Source organism: Leucoraja erinacea, chromosome 3 (genome assembly GCF_028641065.1).
Source record: "Leucoraja erinacea ecotype New England chromosome 3, Leri_hhj_1, whole genome shotgun sequence".
Taxonomy (NCBI): domain Eukaryota; kingdom Metazoa; phylum Chordata; class Chondrichthyes; order Rajiformes; family Rajidae; genus Leucoraja; species Leucoraja erinaceus.
This window is the reverse complement of record NC_073379.1, coordinates 22,879,114-22,893,010: the sequence shown is the minus strand read 5'-3', so window position 1 is coordinate 22,893,010 and position 13,897 is coordinate 22,879,114. Positions and strand designations below refer to the sequence as shown.

Below are 13,897 nucleotides of genomic sequence, written 5' to 3'. Positions count from 1 at the left end.
GACAGACAGACAGAGGGAGAGAGAGAGACAGAGGGCGAGACAGACAGAGGGCGAGACAGACAGAGGGCGAGACAGACAGAGGGCGAGACAGACAGAGGGCGAGACAGACAGAGGGCGAGACAGACAGAGGGGGGAGACAGACAGAGAGCGGGACAGACAGAGAGCGGGACAGACAGAGAGCGGGACAGAAGAGAGACAGACAGAGGGCGAGACAGACAGAGGGCGAGACAGACAGAGGGCGAGACAGACAGAGGGCGAGACAGACAGAGGGCGAGACAGACAGAGGGCGAGACAGACAGAGGGCGAGACAGACAGAGGGCGAGACAGACAGAGGGCGAGACAGACAGAGGGCGAGACAGACAGAGGGCGAGACAGACAGAGGGCGAGACAGACAGAGAGCGAGACAGACAGAGGGCGAGACAGACAGAGGGCGAGACAGACAGAGGGCGAGACAGACAGAGGGCGAGACAGACAGAGGGCGAGACAGACAGAGGGCGAGACAGACAGAGGGCGAGACAGACAGAGGGCGAGACAGACAGAGGGCGAGACAGACAGAGGGCGAGACAGAGAGAGAGCGAGACAGACAGAGAGAGAGTGAGACAGAGAGCGAGACAGACAGAGAGAGAGTGAGACAGAGACAGAGAGCGAGACAGAGAGCGACGGAGAGACAGACAGGGAGAGCCCGAGCGACAGCAGCGTTGTTATGGTGACAATAGTCAAAATTCAAAAACAAAACTTATTTCTGCATTGATGCAAGTTGTGTGTGATTTTAGAGATTTCCAAGTAAATGCAGTCAATGAATGTAGTTTTGCAATTATTCATTGCATACTTTTTAAAATAAGCCAACATTATATAAAGGTTGTATTATAAAACACAAAAGTACCTAAGTAATTCAGGGTTATTTAGGTCAGGCAGCAACGTTTCGGGTCAGGACGCTTCTTCAGATTATTCTTCTTTCCCTCCACAGATGATTCCTGAACCACTGAGTTCCACCAGCACTTTTTGTTTTGCTCAAGATTCCAGCATCTAAAGTTTCCCAGGTCTCAACTTTTAATCCAACCTGGATATCATGGGGTTTTAAATCTTTTTTGATAAATCCACCATGCAGGGCTGACAAATGTCTTAGAAAATGTCTTTGTTGGAGTGTGACCTTCTCAATACATAAAAATCCTTTTCAAGCTTTGACAAGGTTTATTAATAAGTTACTGAAAAAATACATTGAACTTGAAAGCATTGAACCAGAGTACAGAAACACATCCTTCAACTCAACTCATTTTAGCTGATCAAGAATCTCACTTAAACTCGCCCCATTTGCCCATCTTTGGCTCAAATCCCTCCAAACCGTTCCTATACATGTAGCTGATCAAATGCCTTTTAAATGTTGTTATTATACCTGCCTCAACTACTTCCTTTGGCAGCTTGTTCCATATAATCATCATCCTATGTGTGAAAAAGTTCTCTCTCAGATTCCTATTAAATTTATCACCCCTCTTCTTAAACATATGATTCCCCTGTCCTGTGGAAAAGACTTTATGCATTCACCCTATCCATTTCCCTCAAGATTTTGACACGCCTCTCCAAGATCCCCATAGCCTCCTGCACTCCAAGCAATAAAGACCGAGCCTGTCCAATCTCTCCCTGAAGCTCAGACCCTTGTGTCCTGGTGACATCCTCATAAATCTCTCCATACTCTTTTCCAATTTAATGGCTATGATTAAACATTTCCAATTTAGATCACATTTCCATGCCGTCTCTCTAACCTCCAGTGATGTGAAAAACACAGAATACCAGAAATACTTGGTGAGTTTGTCAGTGGAAAGAGAATCAGGTCAGAGCTTTTATCCGAACTGATGAAAGAACATCAAACAGTTGCTAGCTTGCCGAAGATTTCCTGCATCTTCTGGACTTAGTGCAGGACTTCCAGTTTCTGTTGTGATTTTGGAACCAACAGACCGAAGCACAATGGTGTAGTGGCCACGAAATCCTGAACACGAGTACTTAAAAAAATTGGGATTCTCATTGAAACCAGTGTTCATGAACTGTTCCACCAATCTACAAAAGTAAGAAGTACAATGTACTGCTTGCCTTACCTGAGGGGCCCCTGTGAACTCTGATCCCACAGACCCATCTGAAAGTTGTGTGCCATTTATGGAAACCTGCAAAAACAAAAAATAGCATACATTAACACAGTGAAAGCTAAGGAAATATAACCAATGATATAACCAGAATCCAGAGGATGGGATGCTGAACAGTAAACATGTTTCAGAGTTATTTTTCCTTATATTAGATTTCCGAGCATTCCCACTGCTCTGCTTCAAACCGTTGGTCAATTTTCTCAATGGGCTTTGCCTTAATCAGACCCAGTGCAAATACATTTCTGCTGATTCTCCCTTCCTCATTTGATTAAACTAAATTGAAGACATTAGAGATACAGCATTGAAACAGACCCTTTGGCCCACCAAGTCCACGCTGACCAGTGGTCACCCCAATTAACCTGCACGTCTGCAGTGTGGGAGAAAACCAGAGCACCCAGAGAAAATGCACAGGGAGAACGTACAAACAGTACTCGTAGTCAGGATTGAACCCAGGTCTCTGGCAATATAAGGCCACAACTCTCGCGCTGAGCCACTGTGCCTGCCCCACCCGGGAGCTCAAACATGACCCTGATTAAATATAGATCTGGGGGAAATAGGTTTTCCTTAATCTCTTGTCGTGCAAAGATATCAAATCTCCTCATAACTTCTCTGTTCCAAATTTGGATGTTTCAGTTAATCTCTGGTACCATTTTGAATTGATTTAATACCCATATCTTCTTGTTCAAACAATGGCCAGGATTTCTAAATAGATATGCATCCTCTGTTAGTTTATTGGTAGTGTTGCACAAAAGCAGTCAAAACACTGGATCTGAGGTCTTCATCACCTTGCATAAAAGATCACAGAACATCTTTGACGTCGCACCAAGAAATGATGGGGAACTGTTTTGATCAAAATTCTTTCCTCAAACAATACATCACTGATGTGAAATGTTTGTTACAGTGAAGTCTTACATTTAGCTACTGCAAAGGGCAATGAGAATTTAAATACTTCCGACAAAATGCGATGTGAATCCACATATCTCTTACCAATTCTTGCTCTAACCCTTCCCCTCATCACCGTCTACCAGCTTTCTCCCCACTTCTACAACCGTCTGAAGAAGGGTCCCAAACCAAAACATAGTCTGTCCTTCTCCCACTACAGATGCTGCCCGGCCTGCTGAGTTTCTCTAGCACTTTGTTTTTAAAGTGAAATATTTGTTGGTTTTGCCTGTTATAAATCCTGTTGCTTCATATCAATCTATCACAGTGACATAAATTAATTATATTTGAGTATATGGGCATCATCAAGTGAACAGTCCAATGATTCCCATCAGTCCCATTCAGAGTTGACTTTCCAAAGAACATCTTGGAATGCAGATTGACTGGAAGGATAGACAATATTCAGTCTGAAAATGTTGTTATCTTAAATGCTGTAAACCTTGCCAAAACCCTGAGCAATGAGTACACTTTACTGGCATTCCTTATGTGTCACTATTATCTTGCCTGAAATACAAAACAAAATAGGTTCATGTTCTGATACCTTCCAGCAGTACATTGTTTCAACAGTATGTATCCTATGGCACACACTAGAGCCTTGCTCTAGCCAACTCAAACTCCATTCATAAATTTGAGATATGGGAGATGGATTTACTTGTAATTGAGAACCTCTGCAACCTCTGCCACATTTTGCTTTTTCCTCATAGAAAGCCAAGGATAATTGAGTTTACATCACCAAATTATAGTGTTCTTTTTAAATGAAACCAGAATATCCAACATTTATAACCTCTTTTGCCATAGGCAGAACATTAGTCAATATTATTCATTTGTTTAAGGGTAAAAGGTACAAACTAGGACTGGTGAGCTTTACATCAGTGGTACGGACAATATTGAACAACATTCTGAAGGACAGGACTTATTTGCCTTTGGAGAAGCATGAACATAGAGGGGGTAGTCAGGGAAGATCATATCTTAAACTTGATTTGAGTCTCTTTTGAGACAATGCCAAAGATGATCGAGGAGGGGGCTATGGTTCTATCTTCATGGGTTTTGGAAAAGCATTTGACAAGGTCCTTCATGGCAGGTTTAAGTGTGATTGAAAGGACAAGTTTAGTTTTTACACCTAGAGAGTGGTGGGTGCCTGGAACAAGCTGCCGGGGGAAAGAGGTGAAGGCAGATATGATAGGAATATTTATGAAGCAGTTAGTTGGGTAAATAAGCAAGAAGTGAATGGAGAGATATAAGCCATGTATAAACAAATAAGATTAGTTTAATATGGCATAGTGGGCAGTGCACATGGGCCGAAGTGCCTGATTCTGTGCTGTACTGTTCGATGTTCAGTAGCTGAAATGATAGAAAGGGATATATAATAGAAACAAAAAAAAGATATTACAATAAGACAGGAAACAGTGATTTAAATTCCAATGTAGATTGCAAGGAACTTGTTGTTGGGGTAATTAATCTAAGCGAGAAACAGATACACAAATCACAGCAGTGCTTAACATTGGAGGCAGTGCTTAAAAGATGGAAAAAGATAAAACAGCAGGACAAACAGAACAAAGGGCAGCTATTTGGTTTATAAAATCACTGCTAGTTCTCAGTAGGAGTTTGGCCAAACCCATTCCTCCACTGCTCTTTTTCCCTCAACTGACTTTTCAATTCTCGATTGATAGCACTGATCAAGTGCACTTGATCATCACAGGCCACATGTATAACCATGTGTAGAATGTTTTCTTCAGAGTCCCCTCATGTCCATTAGCCACACATTTTAAATCTGTGCTCCTTGGTCAACAACATACTTGCTAAGGAACAAGTTATTTTTAATTCAACTCCATACTTGTGTAATCACTAGTCAGTAATGCTATCGGTAACGTTCCACCTTTTCTAGTCTCGCCTCAAGTCGATTTTATTGTCATAAACAGTGAGGTACAGGTATTTGTCTGTCCCTTCACTAATTTTAGTGTTACATTCAATGCGACTTAGCACATGAGACAAAATGTTTGTCCGTTGCTCTTTTATAATAATTATTCAGACAGCAGTTAAGCATTGACCCTTTTACTTTGGTATTATGGCTTTATGATTTACACCAAAATAGTAAAAATTTAGTTTTAAACCATGCTAGTTAAGATGATAATAATATAAATTCAACTAAAAAACACTTATGATGAGATCTGCCATTAAACAACAATATCTGCAAAACACTTAGAAACAAAGCAGAGTCGCAGATGAATCAGTATTTATTTACTACCAGCAGCCGACCCAACTAGTTGACATTTAGAGGATATAATTAAATATAAGGTGTCACAAATAGATAAGCCACAGCATGAAGCATACCAATGAAGTCTGAGGTTTCATTTAGCATAAAAGATTCAAAATAGACACAAAAACGAAACCAGAGAACTCAAAGTTGCATTGCAACAATGTGTACTTTGGTCTATCGAGCATCAGAAATGTCCAAATATTAAAATGCTACAAGTAATAATGACACGAATCATTTATTGAAAAGGACATTGAACTAGACATCTTTTTCCAGTCAAATAGTTTGGGTCCTCTTCTAAAGGCATTCTTTCTAAATACAATCCCAGTACCTGATGGGAAGCTGGGGAAGAAGTTGCAGGGGGTCGAGCAGAGATATTTCCATTAACTTTAGTCATGGGTGAGGAATGAAAAGACTGGAGGGTGACAAATGTTGTGTCTTTATTCAAGGTCTGTAAGGACTAAGGACCAGGTCATCACTGGTCAAAAAGTTACTGGAAGGGATTTGAGGGTCAGGATCTACCAGAATTTGTAAAAGCAAGGGCTGATTAGGGATAAGCAGGGCAAGGGTATTGTCTATGTGGATGTCAGCAAGGTTGGTTACAAGGTTATGGGTGGTCAACTAGTCTGGAAGATGAGTTTGCATGGGATCTCAGATGAGCCAGCCAATTCAAAACAAAATTAGCTTGATGGTAGGAATCAGATGTTGATAGTTCATAAGTGATAGGATAGGAGCAGAATTAGACCATTCTGCTCCTATCAAGTGTACTCCACCATTCAATCATGTCTCCATTCTCCTGCCTTCTCCCTACAACTCTTGATTACCTTACCAAGGAAGAATCTATCTATCTCTGCCTTAATTGACTTGGCCTCTACAGCTTGTCAGTGACAATTAATTCCACAGATTCACCAGCTCCTGACTAAACAAATTCCTCATCTCCTTCCTAAAGGAACGTCCTTTTATTCTGAGGCTATTACCTCTGGTTCTAGACTCTAGACTAGTGGAAACATCCTCTCCACATCCACTCTATCCAAGTGGAGAGTTTTTTTTTTTCAGATGAGGCATGTGAACAGTGGTGTCCTCATTTTCCTGCCTTTTCCCATCATCTGCAAACAACGTTGTCATTCACATCATTAATATAGATGACAAGCAACAGTGAACCCATCACCGATCCCTGTGGCAAGCCACTAGTTACTTGATGCCTTTAATATCCAGAATTGTGACTAGACTAGACAATGTGACCGTCTGAAGAAGGTTTTGGCCCGAAATGTTGCCTATTTCCTTCGTTCCATAGATGCTGCTGTACCTGCTGAGTTTCTCCAGCAATTTTGTCTATCTTGTGACTGGACAATATGTCTTAGAGTACTTAATAATAAATTACTTTCCACATGCACTGGAAGTTAGTGGACCAAGGTGCCATCACTATCATAGATTCAGCAATAATATGAACTAAGCAATTTATCAGGTTTTGATAGTAAACAGAATGAAGGAAGATTGCTGGCCAGTGCATACGAACTCCTCACTTTTTTTATTGAATAGTAATTTTTTGAAATACGATTTCACATGCACAAAGTCATGCAACTTATCCCTGAGGAGACCTTGCCTTTCCAAATGCTGGCAGCTCCTTTCCCTCAGAATTCCGTCCAGTAACTTTACCACAAATAACAGGTTCATGAGCCCAAAGTTTCCAAGCTTGTTTTTGCAGTCCTTCATATATAAAGGCATTGCATTAACCTCCCTCCAGTCTTTTCTGGTACCTCACCCATGGCAGAAGATGATTACCTAAACAAGCTGACCAGATGCCCAAGGAATTTTTTAACATGGATTACCACGAGTGCTAACATGACAGAAACAAATTTGCACATTTGTTTAAACATACCAGAACAGCTGAGAATTATATTATTTACAGATATTTAGTGAAGCAAGCCAACTTTCTTTTAAAAAGGCATATAACTCTGAGGCAATGTTAAGGAAAACTAAATCTCAATGGTTAAAGACTGAATGGCAATGTTAGCAAACAATTGAAAATAATTCCTAACAAAGACTTAATTATTTTATACACTGAAAAAATGTAGCTTGCAAAGTCAAATTTACTATAATACTTGATAACAATGTTTTCTCAGGTATGAAGATTGAAAAGCATCAAAGGTATTTTTTCATTCAAAATGTGTAAAAGTCTGAAGAGTCTCGACCCGAAACATCACCCATTGCGTATCTCCAGAGTTGCTGCCAGTCCCGCTGAGTTACTCCAGAATTATTTGTCTATCTTTTCATTCAATTTACTCAAATATGTACATTATCTCTCCCACAACATTTTCATACGAGGATCAGAGCAATAGTCATACAGCACCAATACAGACCTTTTGTTCAACTTGTGCTTGCCGACCAATATGTCCCATTTAAGCTAATCCCATTTGCCTGCTCCTGACCCATATCTCTCTAAACTTTTCCAATGCATGGATCTGTCCAAATGTATTTTAAATGTTGTTATTGCACCTGCTCAACTACTTTATCTGGCAACTCATTCCATATACCCACTGTGTTAAAAAGCTGCCCATCAGTTCTCTATTAAATCTTACTCCTCTCACCTTAAATCTATGGCCTCTAGTTCTACATCCCTTGCCATAGGAAAAAGACATAGGTGCATTCATCCTATCTATTCTCCTCATGATTTTATACACCTCTTTCACATCACCCCTGAGCCACCTTCACTCCAAGGAATAAAGTCCTAACCTGCCCAATGGCTCCCGATAGGCCCTCGAGTTCCAGCAACACATTCTTAAATCTTCGGTGCACTCTTTCCTGCTTCATGGCATCGTTTCTCCAGCAGGGTTACCAGAACTGGTCACAATACTACATGTGTAAGATGGAACTGCAGATGCCGGTTTAAACCAAAGACAGACACAAAAAGCTGGAGTAACTCAGCAGGACAGGCAGCATCTTTGGAGAGAAGGAATGGGTGACATTTCGGGTCGAGACTCGTCTGCAGAAACACTCTAATGTAGTTGCATTACAAGGGCCTGGTCAGTCAATGAAAGATTAGAGAATGAACAGAATCATATGCTAATACCAACAACAGAAGCTTGAGGGCACTATTTCACACACTACGAACTACTATCAGTGGCACATCAATCGCTGCAAACACAGGCTGAAAAATTAACACACTGGCGGTTTTGCAATGACTTCAAAACTATTTTCAACATCCTCACTTACACTGTCCATCAGAGTAATAATAGGTTACACATTCGGGAAAAGTTGCACCCTCTGATCCCCATCAGTTTGAGGCCTCACGTCTCAGTCCCAAGCAGGCTCAATACCTAGTTGTTGAAATTAAAAAATTAGGAGGCGGTTGTCTCTTAGCATTGGTGCTTTGTCAGTTAATGAAGGAGAATCGCTAATATTGACAATGAGATCTAAGCAATCTAACAACAACCTGGTGTTTAAGTTTTTTAAAAAGTGCTCTTTCCTCAAGCAGGCTTTCAAAGTCAGGGTGAAAAGTTGAAATGTCAGTTTTTGGAGGGAATGGATACAGCCACGATGCAATTAAGAAAGAGATGAATACGCTGGATGGCCAAAGAACACAAATAGAGGATTAATGGAAGACACAGACGTTTGGGAATATATAATTGACTGAATGTTTTGATCTCCAAATGTTTGACTTTGATCATTGCAAACCAAATGCTTCTTTGCTCTTTCAAGTCTAAGGAGCACAAACGTATACATAATCTTGAAATCAGCTTATATTTATGATCTTATAGTTTACCCTAGATCGAAGTATAAATAAACCTCCCTCTCCTTTGAAAATGTTCAACTCAAAAGATAAAAGATAATGTATTGCATTGATCTATCACACTTCTCACGATGACAAGACTGATCTCATCTAGTTCAGCAAAAGACACGAGGGAAGTAAAAGGAAAACAATAGGGGAAATGAAATAAATTAAGGAATTGTGTTCCATATTTAATAAATGGAAGTTTCATAATTTTGCATGTTTATTGTCATACGTTTATTATTGTCATATGTACTGAAATAGGGTGGAAAACTATATCTAGCCAATCAAACTATATGCGAGTACAATCAAGTCGTAGAAAAAATACAAAAGGTAGGGCAAAGTGAAGCATATCATAGTACAGAGTAAAGTGTTACAGCGTTATAATTACAGAGAAAGCGCAGACAAAAATGTGCAAGGGCCACAATGAGTTAGCTTGGGAACGTAAATATACTCAAATGTAAATATTTGGATGTGACTGTGTCTTCCAGTAAACTGGCCATTGTCCAGACAAAAGCAGCTAGCTAATTGTGTAACAATCCAAGTAAGGGTTGTTTGTCCATGCTACATCTGAAACCAAGTGCCAGGCATCTGCCACTGAATGGCTGGAAGTACAGATTTCCAAAGAGATGCATTTATTAAAATTGATAACATCTTGATAGTCACAGTACTGTTTTGAAAGAATCAAATTTATGTTCCTGACAAGAGGAAAATGTATGTTATTTTCATCTGAGTGGCTTCCACGGCGCAGTGTAAGTACATCTGAGTGATTGGCTGAGCTTTCTCACATTGCAAATCATTGTCGTAATGTTTGGACACTTTTCAAGAGTCACAGTTCTAAATGCCCAACAATATTACTGCCATTTCACCCATCAAAATAAAAGGTCCATCCAACTATTTGACATTCTGATTGCATTTTGAAGACATGCCATCATGCCCCCTTCAATATTGTCCAAAAGGAATGACACAAGTGCTACTTAGTGATTCAACTTTAAACTGCTCCTCACTGCAGGTTAAATACCAAAGTTCCACCCAGTTCCCCAGCCAGATATCCTTGCAATTAAACTGCTGCAGACTGATGATCTTGATCAATAACTTAATTGCCCTTAATCCAAAAGAGCACCTCTAAGATTAAGTCACAGGTACAAATAACTTTCAAAAGAAAGGTATTGGGCACACTATTCGGTTAACGACTCCAATTTGATCCAAGAAACTTGCAGTTTCAAAAATGTTCTGAGAAACTTGTTTTTAATAAAAACACAAAAAAGAGGTGCAACTGCTCTCCTTTATTTCCTCTTTGTACCCCTCTACCGGGGATCATGACAGAAATCTCCTCATGGCAATCCCCGGAAGCGACGACACGATGCAATCTGTGACGCGTCGGGCCCCAATTCTGTCAACATATTGGACAACGACAGATGCCAACAGTGAGCTACACGTCGTCTGACACACGAGCGATCGAACCCCTCTACCCACCACACTGCTCTTTTAGTGTGGTGTAGCCCGAGGACAGATGGTTCAAACAGAGGGTGGTAGATATTTGGAACAAGCTGCCAGAGGAGATGGGTACTATAACAACAATTAGAAGACATTTGGACAAGTACATGGACAGGAAAGGTTGAGGGATATGGGCCAAACGCGGGCAAGTGGGATTAGTGTAAATGGGGCATTTTGGTCGGCAAGGGCAAGAAGGTCCTTCCATGCTGAATGACTCTATAACAAAGGAACAATTTTAACCCACCCTGCAAGTTTCCCCCAAAGTGCCAAGTTAACTTGAGGCTGGAAGCATGGAGCTTCACCCAGACCGATCCAGGGCAGTGTTCTATTTTGCATGCTGTTGATCAGTAACGTTAACAGGGCAGCAAGCAGGAAAACAGGCAGCAAACAGCAAGCAGGAAAGGGCAGGTTGATTCAAGTTATTCCAGTGTAAGAAATAGAAACATAGAAAATAGGTGCAGGAGTAGGCCATTCGGCCCTTCAAGCCTGCACCGCCATTCAATATGATCATGGCTGATCATCCAACTCAGTATCCTGTTCCTGCCTTCTTTCCATACCCCCTGATCCCTTTAGCCACAAGGGCCACATCTAACTCCCTCTTAAATATAGCCAATGAACTGGCCTCAACTACCTTCTGCGGCAGAGAATTCCAGAGATTCACCACTCTCTGTGTGAAAAACGTTTTCCTCATCTCGGTCCCCCTTATCCTTAAACTATGACCCCTTGTTCTGGACTTCCCCAACATCGGGAACAATCTTCCTGCATCCAGCCTGTCCAACCCCTTAAGAATTGTGTAAGTTTCTATAAGATCCCCCCCTCAATCTTCTAAATTCTAGCGAGTACAAACCGAGTCTATCCAGTCTTTCTTCATATGAAAGTCCTGACATCCCAGGAATCAGTCTGGTGAACCTTCTCTGTACTCCCTCTATGGCAAGAATGTCCTTCCTCAGATTAGGAGACCAAAACTGTACGCAATACACCAGGTGCGGTCTCAGCAAGACCCTGTACAACTGCAGTAGAACCTCCCTGCTCCTATACTCAAATGCAGCATTATAAATTCTCCTGTGAATTCTCTCTGTCGAGCATGAGGATTATTTGCACCAATAGTGCACCCTTAGATAGTAGAAACAAGGAACTGCAGATGATGATTTACATGAAGGATGGAAAATGCTGGAGTAAATCAGCGAGTCAGGCAGTATCCCTGGGATGCTGCCTGACCAGCTGAGTTACTCCAGCATTGTATCTTTTTCTGCTCCCCTGGATAATTTGTTCTCCATTGACCAATTGTCATACACAAACTGTTAATCTTCCCAACAGGATAAACGGCAATTGCTCATACGGCATATTAATCAAGTTTGCTAATTCAACAACGCCATTTTCAACAGTTCAAACTTGGACAAGTCAAGAACCAAGTCAAGGTCACCGACACAAATCTGAGCCACATTGTACACTCAAAAGCTCTAATGCTTTGATGTACAGTGGGCAACTACTATGCACTTTGGAATGAACATACAAGTGAAGGTAATGGAATGCAATTTTGGTGACACTACTGGTACTGTGAGCTGAAAAAGTATTTTGTCGAGCATACTGACCTACTTAGAATTAAAACAGACATAATTCGTGCTCAACTCGTGCTCAACTTACTATTTTGTAGTAAGAGCAGTGAATTTAGTGGATGATACACATTGCTGCAAAGGTAGATCCATATTGGGCAGAGTGAGAAGTTAAGATCAATGTGGCAAACTTTGTTGAAATCACTATTTCAGTGTTGTTGGAGATACACCCATCCAGACAAATGGAAAATCTTGAATTCGTCCGAAGAAGGGTCCTGACCCAATACGTCCCCTATCTATTTTCTCCAGAGATGTTGCCTGACCCGTCGAGTTACTCCAATATTTTGTGTTTATCAAAAGTGATATTGTTCCAAAAACTTTTTCTTAAATCTACAAAGCGCTGACTTTTTTTTTTAATCTACAAAGTGTACATTAAAAAAAGATTTTGAAGAAATATTACTCGTTGCTAAATTATTTCCAAAGCGTTGATAGTAGAGAGACTCAGGATAGGGAATTTAACCATCTCCAACGCACTCATTTAAGTGTGGCACTTAAATTATTGACTACTCATCAGTCCATACCCATGTTCATCAGAGTCTCGCTGCCTGCAGCATGGATTGCCTTGTGTTAAGCAATGAAAAAAATTACACTTTACCAAATCAACAGAAAAAAAAAAATTCTGACCTTACGGTGAAAGGTATATATATATATATATATATCACTGATGAAGCAGCTAAAGATGCTGGATGCACCTTGGCTGTGGCTGCAAGTGCTGCACAACCAGAGTTAATTTTGGTTGTGCAAATGGGACTCCACCAATAGATTATTTTGCCCTTGATGGCCAACAACTACAGTCTCCTTGATGTCATGCTCAGTTAAAAGATCAATTGATGCCCAGTGCTATCATTTTTACCTTATCCCTGAGACTTTTTGGTACCTGATTGCACCAAGGCTATGGAAATCAGGAACAAGTGATCGTACCAAAACCTGAGCAGGAAATCAGTGAGCAGCTTATTGGTGAGAGTCACTTTGATGATCAGGTGATAATCAGCTAGAGTGGATTTATCCTTCAATTTCTAGAGTGAAAGTAGCTGGCTAAATTTCAATACTGTTGGATGGATGTACTCAATGGCTTCATAGAATATAGAACAGTGCAGCACAGGACAGGTCCTTTGGTTCACAGCATCTATGCCGAATATACAGTGCCAAGATGAAATAATCTCATCTTCCTCCACATGATCCATATCCCTCATGCACCACAAATGAAACCATTAAATTCCTTGTAGGTTCTCAGGAAGAATAGACTGGTGATTTGAATGGGTACCGTGCAAATTCAGCACAAAATACCAGGGCTGGTGGGCTGATTGGTTTCAAAAGTTTCTTCAAGTAACTGGAAAGAAACTTGCGATTGCTGGATACACAGGCTGCAACATTACCAACATGCTACCAACAGTAGGTGGGGTAATGCAAAGAACACCCTGGAGATACGGCAGCACAGCACAGCTGTTGTGTTATTGACCAAGCAGCCAGAGTTCTGGATTGTCAACCCACAGATGCACGCTTCAATCCCACAACAGCATCTGGGGAATAAATTCAATTCACAACATAAATTTGGAATTAAAAATCAGTTGCGGTGACATTAGCAATGAAACCGCATGATTCTCACAAAATAAACTAGCTGGCTCACTGCTGCCCTATAGGGAAGGAAATGTGTCATCTTCACCAGCCTGGTCTACATGTGGTCCCAGAC

At 40.9% G+C, this 13,897-nt stretch overlaps 1 protein-coding gene across 1 annotated transcript in view; it reads right to left on the bottom strand.

The window, feature by feature from the left end:
• The window catches only part of fam193a (family with sequence similarity 193 member A), a 152,969-nt gene that overhangs the window by 50,222 nt on the left and 88,850 nt on the right, over window positions 1–13,897 (bottom strand). Inside the window, 1 exon segment of the mRNA XM_055632272.1 lies at window positions 2,091–2,156. Coding sequence (XP_055488247.1) covers window positions 2,091–2,156 — 66 coding nt within the window.